General features: G+C 55.0%; 1 protein-coding gene across 2 annotated transcripts; it reads left to right on the forward strand.

Moving 5' to 3' along the window:
- Nucleotides 1-689: 689 nt before the first annotated feature.
- Nucleotides 690-14,612, forward strand: BAK1 (BCL2 antagonist/killer 1). Of its 2 annotated transcripts, none has more exons than XM_059831288.1 (6): nt 690-731; nt 4,822-4,941; nt 11,417-11,552; nt 11,685-11,828; nt 13,965-14,145; nt 14,342-14,612. In XM_059831288.1, exons 2-6 carry the CDS (start codon nt 4,854-4,856, stop codon nt 14,444-14,446), a joined length of 654 nt encoding a protein of 217 aa, XP_059687271.1. In that variant the 5' UTR covers nt 690-731; nt 4,822-4,853; the 3' UTR covers nt 14,447-14,612. The 2 variants fall into 2 exon arrangements, with proteins under 2 accessions (XP_059687271.1, XP_059687270.1); XM_059831287.1 differs by lacking the exon at nt 690-731 and adding an exon at nt 9,578-9,585 and having other exon boundaries at nt 4,829-4,921.
- Nucleotides 14,613-15,857: the final 1,245 nt, after the last annotated feature.

Below are 15,857 nucleotides of genomic sequence, written 5' to 3' on the forward strand. Positions count from 1 at the left end.
CTAAGTCACTTGGTGTGAACCACCTCTGCCACCAGCGACTTTTTTCCTGGTAGAGCAACACCGAAGTTTCCTACTAGAAACCAGAAATGCTAATAATGACTTTAACAGGGCTCCTGGCCCTACCGGCTGGGGAACCTGACGGAGGGCAAACCAATGGTGCTAAGAAGCCGCAGCCTTAATAAAAAGGTCGGAAAAAATCACTGGAGAACCCACAGACAAACCGAAGACTCCCGGGAAATCACGGCGAGCAGGGTGCTGGGATGGGATGTGCCATCCCTACACCACTGGGCTCGGCAGAACAGCCCCCCAACCCTGCTCCCAGCAATACCGCAGCCAGGCGATGCCCCAGCCTCACCCCAAGCCCCTCAGCCCCCCGGGGAGCCCCTCAGCCCCCCCCGCCCCGGCGGTGCTCGGCGCTGCACAGAGCCGCGCCGCAGCCGCTTTCCCACGCTCCGGCCGGGGAAGGTGCCTCTAGAGGGAGCTGGGCCCCGCCCGGCCCCGCGTCTGCATCTATGGTCTGGGGTTGGGTTTCTGGGTTTTTATTTATTTATTTAATTTTTTTCCCTCTCCTCTTCTCTTCCCTCCTCCTCCCCGGCCCTGCTCGCTTCCTTCCCCCGCGCCGCGCTCCGGGGAGGAGGCAGGAAGGGAGGCGGCGGGGATGGAGCAGCTCCCCGCCGGGATGCGTTAGCTCCCCGGGACACCCCGGCCCGCCTGGTCCCCGCCGGGACGCGGTGAGTAGCGGGGGGACCCCCCCGCCCCAGCCTCCCCCGGGATGGGTTATGGTTATTCACCGGGCCCGCCCGGTGCCGGGGGAGGGATGCACCGGGAGCCCCGGGGTGCCGGCGGGCTCCGGGGGGGGCCCGGCAAGGCGGGGGGGGGGGGGGGGCAGAGCCGCAGGGCCTCATCCTGCACCGCCCGGTCAGCAAGGTTAAAGTACGAGGTGGTACCTCAGCAAGCAGCGCTGCGGTGAGTGCAATAGCTGGGCCGGGGCTGGAAAGTCTCGCTCTGAGATGATCGTTGCCCCAAAGAGGGAATGTTGCCTCTTTTAATATGATTTTCTCCAGGTGGGGTGGGGTTTTTTCCCCCCTTGCGAGGCCACGGTGGTGACAGCCCCCCCCCCCCCCCCCCCCCATTCCGGCGCTCGGTGTAGGGGGCTGAGAGGTTCAGGGTGGACAGGGTTGTGTGAGCTTTCGGTGGGAAGAGTTGTGCCACGCTGAGGACTGGGTGACATTCATCTCACCCCGCTCTAGGCTGTGACCTCAGAGGCGGGCACGGCACGTGTGGCTTTGCAGGTTTGCCTGCACGGCTTCCCACCCAGCAGCGCTGGGGACCTCCGGGACGTGGGGGTACGAGGTTGTGGGGGGACCCTGGCTGCGGTGTCCGCATCTGCTGGGGCTCGTGGGGAGCTGGACCTGGGGCCGTGCTGGGTGGGTAAACACCAGACTGGGCAAACTCACCTGCTTGCTCTTCTAGGCCAGGCGGGGAGGAGCGGGGCTGGTTCTGCACCGGCCGTGCAGGGATGGCAGCAGGACGCAGGAATCCTGTGGGACCGCGGTCCTGGAGAGGGTTAGCTGCCCCGCACGCCGCACGATGGAATCACTCCCGTGCACGGGCCCAGGGCCAGACCTGTGAAATGCTTGTCCCAGAGGATGCTCCACACATTTCCTTGAACAGGATCTTCATAACGTGTTGGGGGGTGACTTCAGAGCCCCGTAGCTGAGCTTGTTCATAGAGATTATGGCTGCTCCTGCAGCCCCTCTCCCCTCCCGCAGCTTGCGGATCTGCCTCCCTCTCTGGGCCAATCCCACCATCTTCCCTGCGCCCAGGCACTTTCCTTTGGAGAAAAGTTGGGAGAAGTGGTGAGTGTATTGTGGGAGCACACAGGAAATGTGTCAGAGACCTTTAAGCAAAGGCGATGAGGTTGAAATGAGAAACAGTTGAGGCAAAGGTCTTTTTTTTTATTAGGGAAGCCTGGCAGGTTCCAGGAAGGCCGACTCTTTGCATGGCATGTGCTCCGTTTATAAAGATAAGAGTCCTGTGCCATTTTGGAGGTGTTGCTAAACCCACATCCTAGGTGCTGCTGGCTGCTTTTAACCCTTTACGGCCTCCTACAAGAGTCAGAGTGGAGATGAACCTTTTAGCAGCTGCTGAGAATTAGACACTGCTCCCAGTAACCTGCAGCTTCCCGAAAACCTTCTCTTGAGCCCTGTCTCAAGTCCTGGAGAGCTTTCATTTTCTGCAGCCTTGGGCTGTCTTTAAGTGTATGGGTGTCACATCCTCCTTCACGCCCCTCCCTGCTCTCTTCCTGCACGGTATTCTCGTAACAAAGGGGGAATGGGGCAAATCAAAGGGGTGTTGGGTTGGGAAGGAGGAGGAATGTGGGCAGCAGCACTCTTGGTGCTGGAGAGGTTGGGCTGAGGCACTTTGACCCCCTGCAGAGGCTGGCAGCGAGCTATCTTGGGCGTTCGAGCTATCTTGGGCGTTCGCTGGGTTTGCAGGAGTGGGAGTTCAGGGTGCTCACCGGGGAGCAGGTTGGGGACCAGCAGCACACTGACAGGGACGCAGCTGCCGGTCCCAGATGCGCGTGTGTGCAAAAGGGCTGCGGTGTCCCGCGTTGCAAAAGAAGAAAGCGCTGCAAGAAACTATATTGAGAAGGAAACTGAAAATGAAAGTTCCTCTTAAAAGACAGGCGCAGTCACAGCCTGCTGCTTCCTAAGGGTTTGCCAGACGGCAAATGTGAAGAACCACATGAGTCAGCTGCTGGACTCCCGTGCTCACCAGCCATCCTTCATGCTGGGCAGTCAGGACTGCATCAGAAATTCCCTGTTACTTGTGGCTGAGGTTGGGGTCAGAGGCAGTGGGTTGGTGTGAAACACAGCCGGTTGCGCCTATAGACCAACTGTAAAAGCTGCAGAGGCAGCTGAACTCTTTGGCTGGATGCATCTGCATCCTCCCCAGTACTCAGTACAGCCTTGGGTTGTAGCAGCGTGGAGTACAGTAGAGAGTCACGCTGCTTCGCTTACCCACGAACGCCAGAGAGCTGCTCTGAGTCCAGTCTTGCTTCCCCTTGAAAGGCACGGAGGCCCTCCCATGCGAGGTGGGCTGCAGCTGTAGCCTTGCCACACGCTCGAGGAGGGGCTGGGGATGGCAGCGGAGGAAGCACGGGAGGGTTTCGGGGCCACGCTCTGCTCCGAGCACTCCCTGAGCTATCCGCACCGCATCCCAGAGCAGAGAAGAGCAAGGAGAGGAGCAGCTCTGGAGCCTGGGTCTCTGGGCAAGTGGGAGCCAGCTCCCATCCCAGCTTTACCCCCGGTCCCAACTGCTGATCCTCATCGCGCTTTCAGCTTTTCTTTGGGTGAGGATGTTTGAGGTTGGGAAGGAAAAGGGAAATCCTGTCCTCGGAGGCGTGTAGGAAAAAACCAGCATCTCCATCCGTGTGTCACTACGGCTCGCGCTCCCTGAGTGCAGCTATGCAAATACACGATGGCTTTCTAAGCCAGGCTGGTAAGCTTTGCATTTCCAGCCCCCCATCCCCGCATTGACTGCAGGCTGTGCTTTACATTACCGTGTATGGTCTCAATTTATTTTTTCTTCTGAATAATCTTCAGCGTGAGATTGTAAGCTTGGACCACGTGTTGCACTTCTAATCTTGACATAGGTGGTTATTTATCCTTAACCAGCACTTTAAAAAATTTTTACCCAGGATACTATTTAAACTTCGGGGTGTTGATGTGTCTTCATGAATTTAGACCTGGTGCAAATCAGAAAAGCCACCAGTTTAGCCCTGTAGAAGTCTGGCCTGGGAACATGTACTGGCATGCCAGCAACAGGCTAGGGGCTGCAGCGATCGCTCTCTAGCCCTGACGGTAACTGCGTGGCCTCGCTTCCTTCTCTGCAAAAACAGGGGGGTGAGGTCAGTGTGACGAGCAGAGGGCTAAAGGAGCTGTGATGAGCCCTAAACTACAGCTCTGGGTTTAGGATACCTGTGAAGTTCAGGGGCAGTATGAGCTGCATTGGTTCCCATTTAATTTTCTTATTCTGAGAGGAGCTCAGAAGACACAACAGGGGGAATTAGAGCCTCTGGATTTAGGAAAACAGAGACCTCTTCTCTTGCAGAAGTTGCGGAAAACAAGTCAAAGGTGCTTTGCTAGGAGAAGTCAGCACTGTCGCTGCAGCTCTGCGCGGGAGCCGCGGCAGCTCGGTGTGGTCACGGGTTGGTTTGCTTTTGCCGCGCTCTGAACCGTCGTAGCTGCAGGTCGGGGTAGCAGCATTTCGGGCAGCAGCGGAGCCCCACGGCCCAGGTCCCGGACACGTTCTCTGGGTGCAGCCGGGGAGTTGTAGAGCCCTTTGTGCTGTGATTTTTTGCTTTCGTCCCAGTGTGAAGCCACTGCAGATGCTGCTGCTGTCTGGGCTAAGAGCCAGCACGGCCCGTGGCACTTGCAGAGCGGGTCAGAGGATAGCTGGCAGGTTTCCAGCGAGGGTGGGGAGGTGGTGAAGTAGGGTAGGGAGTTGGGTGACTTCCCTCTTCTGGCATATGACTGTCTGCAAACGTGCTACTGAGAAGAGTCAGGAAGAGAGGAGAAATCTAGCCAAGGGACTTGGCGTGGCCGGGAATCGGGGAGCGAGCGTGCCGGGAAGGGAGGAGCCAGGTTGCTGGCAGAGATAAAAGCAGGCAGCGTTGCTCCTCCGAGCGCTTGGCTCAGCCAAAGGGGCTTCCTAAGGCTGGCCTGGGAGGTGTGTGAGGGAGCAGGGGGCACCAGGCTCCAGTGTCCCCAATGGCTGCTCGTAACCTGGTTCACTTACCGTCTCTCCTCCTTCCAGGTAAAGCTGATACTCCCGAGCATCTCTCTGCGATGGCCTCAGGGAACGACGGTGACCCACCAAGGGCCCAGGGACGCCGGGGAAGCAATGGGCGCAGGCTGTCACAAGAGCTCAACTCAGGTAATAAGGTTGCTGTCATACTCAGGGGAGGAAGCATTTTCAACCCTTTTTTTTCTTTTTTTTTTCCCCCCTACTGTGTTTCTTTGAAAAGATGGGTTTTTTCATACCTCCAGGGCCCTTTGCAAGACTGGGATAACAAATCCGTTCCGTACAGCTATGCCGAAATGAACTGGGAGAGCACATGCTCAATGCTTTTGGGAGACGCTTGGCATTGGATTAGCGCAGTGGGCAGCAGGCTGGAAAGGCACAGAGAAAATAGCGTGCAGGGAGCTGCTGGACTGGGGTACGCTGGCAGCTCTGTGCAGGCGGGCTGCGGTGGGCATAGCGGGGTGCCACAGGGATCGGGGAGTGCGGCAGATCGCCCCGGCTGGCTGCGAGACCTACAGCTGGTGCCTGGTGTCATTTACTTTCCCTTCCCTGAGCACAAGAGAGCGAAAGGCGCTTGATGTTTAAAACACACAGAAAAACACGCCTTGCTGAGCAGCGCCTGGTCTCAGGCAGTTGGTTTCAGTCTTGCTGCGTCGGCTGCTGGATGAAATCAGGTCTCCGGTGTGCCTTGGCGTAGCAGCGTTGAAAAGTTATGGCTCACCAACATTCAGAAGAGGTTCAGTCCATTTCTCGTGTGTGCCGAGCCCAGCAGACTGTGTAATTGCGTTTCACAGTAGTGGGTGAAACTGGGAACGGGGCCGAAAGGAACCTGGGCAAAACCTCAGCTCCCGTTTCATCCCAAAATGATAAAATGCTGCTGCACAGAAAGCTGTTAAACGCGGGTGACTTCTTAACCTGTTTTGTAGGTGAACTTGTAAATAAGGCTGAGTCACTGCAGCTCTGTCAATAATGGAGATTAGAAGCTATACCTAGCTGTTTGTGTATTCGAGCTCAGATCCAGCTCAGAGCTGTTTTATTGGCCTGATCATGTTATTTATACTCTGGGATTGCCTGGACTCTTCTCCATCTTGGAGTACCATTTGTGCTAGATCCCGCATGAATACACGGGAAGAAAAAATACCCTGTCCTTCCCTTACCAAAGTCTACAAGGTAGGAAAATAGATAAATAAGAGCAGTTGTTTACGTATGCTGATTTCCTGTTGAGGCCAACGAGATGCTGATGCGAAAACCAGTGAGAGGATCAGGCCCTGAACTCTAACCACACCGTTTTACAGCCACGCTTCCTGTACGTTTGCAAACACTTACTGGCAGTACTGGCATCCCTCTGCTTCCCAAAGCTCGGGGGGGGGTGTCCCTCTGGAATTTGGAGGTGGGATCTCTGCACTCCTCTTAGGCAGAAGCCTCAAGGACTCCAGTGGAAGCAGAAATACGCAGCTTCCGCCAACACGGGCTGTGGGATTACGGTGTGGAAGAAGGCTTTTGTCAACAGGTATTAAGCCTGGCTTTCATTTAGTGCTCACTTGCGCTGTTTGTTTATCTTTGGATGCGGTAGGGAGTGAAGAGATTTATCCGCTGCTCAAGGGTTTGCTTGAGCATCGTTCTGAGCCCTCGTACCAGCCGTTGCTTAGGGCATGGACAAGATGCTGCTGCTTCTGTCTAGGTTGGGTGGCAATTTGCACTTGTGGTATTTTTAGGGCATTTTAGACTAAGGCAGGAGCTTCATACTCCTGACTGTACGTGATGAAGAGGAGAAGCAACTTAGCTCATGAAGAGTCACGCAAAGGGGAGCAAACGTTGCAGAAGGAGGGGTGGGAGGCCCAACAGTGCTGAGCTGAGCACTGGAAACAGGACTTATACAGAAAATTAACCTTGCCCTCCTTCAGTTCTCATCTGTAACATGGGGGCGGCAGTGCCTACCTGTTCAGATGCACTGCCAGGGTACACACACAGCTACGGGGATGGTTTGGGTAATTCCATCGAGGCTCGGATCTGTGGGACAAGCCACGAACACGGCTGTCCTCACACTTGCAGGTAACCGTGCCAAATGCAGCTCAGCTCCCCTATACTGCAGAGGGGCTAGTCCACATGATGAAAATACTGCTTATGTGGTCAAGTTTAGCTCCTGTGTGGACCGTGTTAGCTGGAATCTCAAAGCACTTTGTTCAGAAAGGTGCTGTATCGCTATAGCCACTTATTACTACTAGGGAAAGGGAGAGAGCTTTGATGCACGTCTCTGCAAGGATGTCCAAGGTGTCAGGGTTGGAAAGCCCAGCCACCCTGACTCACAGTTTGCAGTGTCAGATTGGCAACTGTTCTCTTCCTCAGATTACCTGGGCTTTCTCATCTGTCTGTGTGTGTTTAATAGTCACGTAACATACCTAGAGAGGTGTGAGGTTTGGTCCTTGGTTGTTTGTCTTAGGGCTGGACTTGACGTTGCATGTGAAGCAAGTCATGAACTGATAAATAGTTGCTTAGGGACGTTAGTCATGCATCTGTGAGCGTCTCTGTGTCTTCATCTCCAAGACCACCTATAAAATGAGTAGGGAAAATGTGACCTGTCTATCTGTTTAAGCCTGGGTTCTCATACATTCTGTAGAGCAATCAAAACCATTTAAACATGCTTTTCTCTTGTCTGGTGCCCATGCAGTTCCTATGTCGAGCACAGACATGGAGTGTTGGACTTCCCTGAACTGCATCACCCGTGAATATGTCACTTCTGTTTTTAAAAGAAAAAAAAAAGCCATACTTTTGATGGCTGTGCTGGGAAGTAAGTCTGCTCTGGAATTGCCTCGTGACTCCTTTGTTCTGGCCTGCAAAGGATGCCCCAAAAAAATCTTCCATGGAAGACTTGGTGGGGCAAAGGGATACACATTGCCGGAGGTGAGATGCCCACCCATCTCGGGGGCATCCCGCTGAGCACTGTGCCCAGCCTCCCTTTGCAGTTCAGTAGATGAGCAAATATGGGACAGGGCTCAGCTTGGGCAGCAAAGTACCAGAGCAAAACCTTGCTGCAGCCCCCAGCCCCAGCTGCAAGCCTGTAACTCCAGGTGTGTTGGTGGGACATCATTGAACATAAGAATTAAAGCAGATTTCTTGAGTCTAGTCCAGAATCTGGACCAGAGAATCTCCCTTATTGACAGATTAATTTCTATCTTAAAACCTAGGGTGTTTGCCCATTAGCTCTGGAGGGAGGCTATTTGAGAACATCGCTCCTCTTTTGGGTGGGAAGACTTGTTCTAAAGAGCAGAATAAGGGGAAGGGCTCTGTGCTGCGCAGATGCCTCTGGGATGGCAGTTTTCCATTTCCCTGTCTAGAAGCTCTGCTCTCGGGTGCAAGCTGCGCAGGATTACGCCAGTGTGATGCAGTATCAGGTTGATCAGCCTTCGATCCTGGATGGCATTGCTATTGACAGGCGATAGGTTTCACAAGGTGCTGCCTTGCCTGGTGCAATCTAACCCAAATCCATTAACTGAGCAGATACTGCTCAACCCACACTTGAATTGCAACTACGTGAGGTGGAGTCGAGCTTCCCCTCGAGGCAGAAATCTCCAGACACCGTTCTCGGTTCCTCGGAGCTGTCTTCTCCCTTTGGAGCCAGTTGCTGTTTCCAGGCTGGATATCTCCCTCTGTGCAAACAGATGCACCTCTTCGAGTAGTTACTGCCTGGCTCCTGAGCTCGGAAGGGATGCTGCCAGGCTGCATCTATCGTTATTACAGTCTGTAGCAGGGCTATTTAATTTAGTTGTAACAAGGTCTGATGGATAACTTTGGTGAGACCTGCCAGTTTTTACCGTCGCACAGCTGCTCCCTGGGAAATAGGAATGGTGAGAAACAAAGGATCTTGCACAGAAATGCAGATGTTGCGTGTTTGAGACTGGCTGGGGCTGGTCAACGTTGTCTACGGCGTGGATCCGGGTGAGAGGCTGTCGGGGTAGGTCTGGTCTTGACGCTGAGAGCGCGCTGGGGACCGAGGACGACAGGCTCGCCGCTTCATGCGGCGGAAGCGGAGCAGGTTCTTCCTTGGAGTGTGGGAGTTCACAGCAGCTCATGAGCCCCCTAATACGACCCCGACGATCCCACATGGAGCCCAAAGATCCCAGAGGAGCTCAGAACCACTCTCCTCCTCTCCGCTGCTGGTGCTGGGAGACCACAAGGCAAATCTTGATCCAGATCCTCTTCTTTTGAGGGGGAGAGACCCAGAGATGGTCCCAGTGGGCTAGCACCTGGGGGAAAAAGATGTGTGTTCGCCTGTCCTGGTGTTACTAAAAATAGCGCCTGGGGTAATTAAAACCAGGGATTTTTTTTGGTACACTTATTTCCTCTTTTGTTCTCGCAGTGTGTTTACCCTGCCTCTCGCTGAAACTGTGAGTCAGTTGGTCTCGTTTTCTGTCTCTCGGTGGAGCGGTCACTGGCTTCTCCATCAGGTGGGATTTGTTTACCGCCAAATAAACCCGTTCCTGCAAAACAAAAAACAATCCCCTGAAAACACAGCGACCAGGGCTTGTCGCTTCCCTTCACCTTTATTTACCCAACCAGAACTCGGTGTAACCTGAGTCTCTACACGACAGGTCCTCTCCCTTCCCCGCACCCCATCCGGGGCTGGGCCCGTCTCCCCGGAGCAGCAGGCGGGTCATGTAGATGTGACCAGCCGGAAAAAACTCTGCAATGAGCAACGCAGCATGTTTTGGAGACTTGGATACAGGGTTCTATGGAGCAATGTTGCCAGACAGCTGCGTCCACCAGGCAGGTCCCCACGTCCCAGCCTCGGGACGTTCCTCGGGCAGGAGCATCTCCACATTGGAAATGCAATTTCCAGTGGCCCGAGAACTGCGTGGCCAGTCTGGTGGGTGGATATACTGGGATGCTGGGAAAGGGTTTTAGCTGGGTTGGCTGCTGTGAGCTGCATTGCTGATAGACAGCGTTGCTGCTGTGTGTCACCAGCACGCCGTGCAGGATGATCACCTAAAGCCACGGGTCGGCAGGGTCCCGCGCTTCTGACATTCCCCCAAATAGCTCATTTACCTGGGCATTGCACATCATCTAATGTCTGTGAATCTCCACCCTGAATGGTGATACCCTGCCAAAGGAGCAGGGCTGTGATCTGTCCTACCATTTCTGTCCCCTATGAATTTTGCACCTTGGAAAAGAAACTGGGAAGAACTGTGTTACCGGGACCTTAGGGCCAGCTCCCCCTGAGCCCTGCGGGGTGACTTAGCTGGGCTGTCGGCTGTCTGGGAACCGGTGCGCTAGCCCAGATTGCTTCTCAAGCCAGCCGAAACCAAGCTCTAATCAAAGACATCCCGTGACAGACCGGGTACTTTCCCCAGGAGCAGTGTAACGCATGTGATAAGGTATCGGTCACCATGGTACCTACGGGACAGAAACGCCTTGCCGGGGGCTCCCTGCTCCGGAGGGGGCAGGTCCTAGCCACAGCCAGACCCTTGCTCTTCCCCGAGCGGCACAGGGGAAGCGCATGTGGGTCTTGAGCTGTTTGCAGATGGGCGCATGCTTGTCGACGCCGGTTGTTTCCGACTCGCTTCCTGCTCACGCGGAGCTGGGTCGGTTTTCGCGCGCTGTCGGGGCCGGGTGACGTTACTGCACGGGCGCGTTCCCTCGCTGAACCCTGAATACCTGGCGTGCCGAGCCCTGTTTGTTCAGGAGAGCAGGGGAAGGGAGCTGTGGCACCCAGAACCAGCCCCAGCCTCCCCCCACAACAGCCCCAGCTCACCCCCTGCCCAGCTGCAGCCTCCCGCTCGCCGTGCAACGAGCTTATTGCTTCCACGGGTATTTCTTAGCAAAGCAGGGGATTTGGGTGTCCGTCCTCGCACAGTGGCGGTGGGTGTGCTGGAGCAGGCGTTCAGTTCAAACTTAACACCTGGCTGTCTATCTGCTTTCAAGCGCAGGACGGGGAGTCACCAATCTGTGTTACAGTGTGAGTTATTCAAAAGCTGCTCTCCTTTCTGTTCCTGCCAGCAGCCCATGCAGAAGATGCAAACCCTGCCCTGGCATTGCCGCTGCCGGGCTGATGGGTGTATGCGAGACCAGCGATGTGTGATTGAATCGGCAAGGAATTATACTAAAATGACTGATTTAACTTTTGCTCACCACGTCATTGCTGATGCCATGCAAGGGCATGATCGTTGGTGACAATGAAAAACAAGATTGTTTGCTGAGGGTTGATGGGCTGCACTAGACTGAGCTTTGCCTCCTGTTTGGGTTTGGATCTGAGATTCCTGAATTTGTTTGTGCTGAGCAATGCCCTTACTAAGAGGTGCTGTCATGTGGAGAGAGCTGCCAAGCACAAGTACTTGAACATCTGGTTTGTGTTGTGACAGTCCTGTAGCTGTCCCTTGCCAAAAATGGATTCAAAAGGTGGGTTTGTGCCCCTAAGAACAAAGACTGGCTTCAAAATTAGTTTTCAGAGAACTAATTTATGTTGGATTCTTTTTGTTTTACTGCAAAAAGCCAGTGTTAATACAAACAGCAAAAATTTAGGCTGAAAAGGAAGGAATGGTCTCTTTCCAACTTGGGAGAGGGGGGAGATGAGCTTCTCCCTTGACTTTTCTTCCTCTTGTCTCTCTCTCAGAAGACCAGGTGGCACAGGAGACTGAGGAGGTATTTCGGAGCTATGCCTTCTACCGCTACCAACAGGAGAGAGAGGAGAGAGGGGACGAAGTGCCCATGGACCCAGAGATCGTGGAGATCCAGCAGGAGCTGGGCAGGTAAAACTCCGATACCAACCCTATGCATGTCCCTCAACCCCATCCTGAGCCAGGCTCCATTACAGACCCACCCCTCAGTCCTGCTTACCGGTCTTGCTGACTTGTCCGTAATGCCGTCTTCCTTCTGGACAGCACGGGGAGCCAGGTGGGAAGGCGTCTGGCCATCATCGGTGATGACATTAATGAGCGGTACGATGCGGAGTTTCGCTACATGCTGAAATCCTTGCAGCCCACCAAGGAGAACGCCTATGAGTACTTCACCAGAATAGCCTCCAGGTAAGGCCACCGGCTCCCTTGGCATGGGCTAGGTGCCTGGAGGAGGCCAGGGAAGGAAAGGTCAGACTGGGTGTAATGCAGTTCGTTAAATCCTTGCCCCGATCCCGAAGCAGCTGCCTCCCTGTCCATTCAAGCTACACCCACTGTCCCTGGGTTGAGGTCCCAGCAACCTTGCCATGATGGTTCCTGTGTTCTCTGCCTGTTTTCTCTTGCACACTGTCCGGACAGTTTTCACATGACAATCATCTCAAAGTCCTTGCACAAGCTGAGCAGGGTCAGAAAGTTTGGGGGACATACCTGGGAAGCGTGGCCTGTGCATCAGTAGCCAAGCGAATGTCCCAGGTCCAATTCAGACGTACGACCAGCCATGGACCAAAGCAGACCTGCTGCTGGTCCCGCTGCCACTGGCTTGGTAGCTGGGGAGTCCTGACAGGTCAAGCTTTCCAGAGGCGCAAAGCAAACACAGCTGCATGCTGCGGGGACGGGCAGGTACTCGCTGCCCTTGGTGTGGTCCACATGGAACAGGAGCGGACTAACTCAGGATGGGGGATGCTCCAGAGGCTTGCAGAGCCTGCAGCCGTCTTGTGCAGGCGATGCACACCCAACTCTCCCACTCAAAGCACAGCAAGAGGGTGAAGAGCGAAGGCAAACATCTGCACAACTTATTGCCCTGATTGCCTGAGGTATGGGCTTGGATCGAGGTGGCCATCAAAGGGTTCAGTCCTCACCCCTCTCTGTCTGTAGGAAAACCAAGACAGTATGCACATTAAATGGTTTGCCCAGGGTCGTGCAGAAGACCTCTGGCAGAGCCAGGAGAGAAGCCGGGGTCTCTGGGTTCCCAGGCTCCCGTTGCTTCTCCGAGTGTGCCTGGTCCCGGCGCAGCCACGTCCCCGTGCGCCCTCCGCTCGGTGTTTGTTGTCTAACTGCCTCTCTTCTGTCCTCTTCCTGCTCCCCTGTCCTTGGGAAGCCATGCTGCGCTGTTTTCACCGCTTTGCCAGCCTGAGGCGGTTAACGCACCGCGAACAGGTAAATTAACCTCTGTCCCTCTCTTTGTGCTACCTGTTTCTCTGTTGTTCCTTCCCAGGCTCTAACTTCCCTCTCTGTTTGCGACCTGCATGGTGGCAGCTCCACACCAAGGGTCTGCAGAGAAGACAGTTCCCTTCGGCTGTGCAGACAGGGACCACCAGGACCAGGGCACAAGATTAAGACACAGGGCCTTAGTCTACTCTTCTTATTTTTCCTTTTTTTCCTTCTTGCTTGCCTTGCTGGAAACCAGGAAAAAAACCAAAAAACACCTTCAAAAACTGGTCTAGATAAATCAGTGCCAAACCTGCAGACAGTGATGCACTTTGTGCCCGCAGCAACCAAAACCTGGATCAGGAGCAGTAGGCATTGACTAGGCACATTTTGGAGCCCCCCCAGCCCTTGGGAGTGTCAGTCTAAGGTCAGGTTTTGGTCTTGGAGGGGTTTGTCTATGCAGGAAAAGGGACAATCCTGTTGTAATGCGCTTTGTCCTTGGATATATTTAAACTTCCTTACCTCCAGGCTCAAGCAAGGGATGCTTTGGGACTGGTGGGTGGTAGCTTCTGCTCCTGGCTGCGTGCATAGCAGCTGCTGAGCTTGCTGCAGCCTACAGCCTGGCAGCCTAAACCACCACCAGTTCCAGCTTACCTTCTTTAATACCTTTACGCATGAATACACAGGACCTACAGGCAGCCGATGTGCCCTGTGTTCGGGTGGAGACCTGAGGGAAAGGCAGGACGGTGGCAGATCAAAAACAGCCGTCACAGAGCTTCCCCTCCAGTAATTCAGAGCCTGTAGCTGCGTAGACAGGATTTAGAAATTTCCTTTTCCCTAGGACATCCCTAACCCACCTGGCTGAGGCAAACAGCGGTTTTGACCGAGACCACGGTTGTTCTGCTCTGAAAGCGCATCCCGGTTATTGGAGGCCACGTGTCGCTTAGCCACAAAACGACTAGGTCGTCTGTGTGGCTGGGATGCACCTCGAGGACTAGTGCAGCATCCCCAGCCCTGCTCTGCAACCGGCACCGCTCGAGAGCCCGTGGCCTGGGATGCAGAGAGTAGGGAGGTCTGAGCCACAGCAACGATCTAACCAGACCATGGGCTTCGTTTCAGCTTGTTCGAGAGCGGCATTAACTGGGGCCGGGTGATTGCGCTGCTGGGCTTCGGCTACCGCATGGCCATCCACGTCTACCAGTACGGCATACCGGGTTTCCTCCGCCGGATCGCCCGCTACGTCGCGGAGTTCATGCTCCGGAACCGCATTGCCCAGTGGATCGCCCAGCAGGGAGGATGGGTGAGCCAGCGGGAACACAGGGCTGTCCCGGGGGGGATTCGGGGACGAGGGGAGGCTGCTGTGCTCTGGCCGGTGAAAGGTGCAGCCCGGGGACCATGGCTCTGCTGAGGTTGGTGGGCTCAGCCGGGTGCAGGCAGAGCAGCAACCTGGCCGAGGCAGATCTAACATGCTCTGGTTATTCTCTGTTTCCCGTTAGGTGGCTGCACTCGAGCTGGACAATGTTTACATGAAGTACATGCTGGTGGTGGTGGCCCTGGTCATGGTGGGGCATTTAGTGGTACGACGCTTCTTCAGGCCCTGACTGACATGGGGGCAGAGGCTGGGGGGGTCCGGCCAAGCTCTCTTTCAAATCTCTGCTCTGCATTGACGTCTCCCAAGAGACGGGGGATTCAAGGAACCTCTGAGAGAGAGAGCAGCTTGGACCTGTGACCCTCCCGCTACAGGGCCCAGGGTCTCTGCCATCTATGGAGACACCACCAGGAGCTATGGAAAGAAGTGGGGGGGGGGGGGGGGGAGGTTCAACTTTGCTGTCTGTTTTATGCCTCGCTTAGCTGCTGAGGACAGAGAATCACCGTGACACTCCTAGCATGCAGCAGTGAGGCAGACCAGGCTCCTCTGGAGTCGAGAGTCCGGAGGAGCAAATGCATTGTTGTAATAATGCCAGCGTGCGTGTGAGCACATGGGTCTTGTCCACTCCTTGGGGCGGGTGCAGAGCTCCCCATTTACTAATGGCTCTAGCATAGACCATGCCTGCATTTGAAGAGGGATTGCAGCCTTGGTTGCTGCAATTGTCTGTAAGTCACTGGAGGGACAAGCCAGCATTAGAAAGCCCGTGTGGGGCTTGCTTCCACCTTCCCTCTGTTCTTGAGCCCAAGTACTTGAGCCTTCTATTTCCTTTTAACAAGCATCCCTACCCCTTTTTTAAAGAAACACTCTGACTACCTGTCATCTGACAGTCAACAGTAACATCTGGCAGCGCTGGCAGGCAGGTTTTCCCAGCCTGAACCCAGAGACCTGCAGCTCTCCCGTGGCTGATGCAGGTGCTGGGGTGCAGCCTCACAGCCCTCCGTGAGCTCAAAAGCTGCGTGCCAGCAGACCTAGGAAGCACTAGCAGGTTTCCAAACACTAAAAAGCTGTGGGGTGACTAATGGTCGGTGTAGGCAGCCTACCTGCCTGCCCGCCCGCCCTCCAGTTCTGCTGGGGAGCTTCCATTCAGTAGACTTGGATGCTGGCAATCGAGCAGCTCAGTTGGGTCTTCCTTGCGCTCACTGGGAGGCACTGGAGTTGCATCCCATCCCTGCATCAGCTCTTTGCCTTCTGAGCTCATCTGCGCAGCACGGTGCAGGCATGCCCTGGTTAAGCCCAGGGCTGCAGTGTTTTATAGCTGCCCAGACAGCAAGCCCAGCCTCTTCTGGGCACAGCGTCTTTGGGAAGTGCATGATTTTTCAGGGATGGAGGGAAGCAGCCTCCACTCTCCCATCCCAAATCTTTCTGACTTTTGCGAAATAGGGGGAGAGTCCCAGTGTGGACCGCATGGTTTAGCTCTGTTCTTTTCACTCCAGGTGACTCTGTAAGGCTTGAAACTGTGACTGGCCCTATCTGAGCCAAACTCACCCTATTCCAGCATCACCCACCTCGGGTCAGCCAGCTGGGGGAGGGAGCCAGAGGGACCTCGGAGGTAGGAAACGAGCAGTGGTCCTATGTCTGAGCTC

The sequence above is a fragment of the Gavia stellata genome, chromosome 30, assembly GCF_030936135.1.
Source record: "Gavia stellata isolate bGavSte3 chromosome 30, bGavSte3.hap2, whole genome shotgun sequence".
In the NCBI taxonomy this organism is placed as follows: domain Eukaryota; kingdom Metazoa; phylum Chordata; class Aves; order Gaviiformes; family Gaviidae; genus Gavia; species Gavia stellata.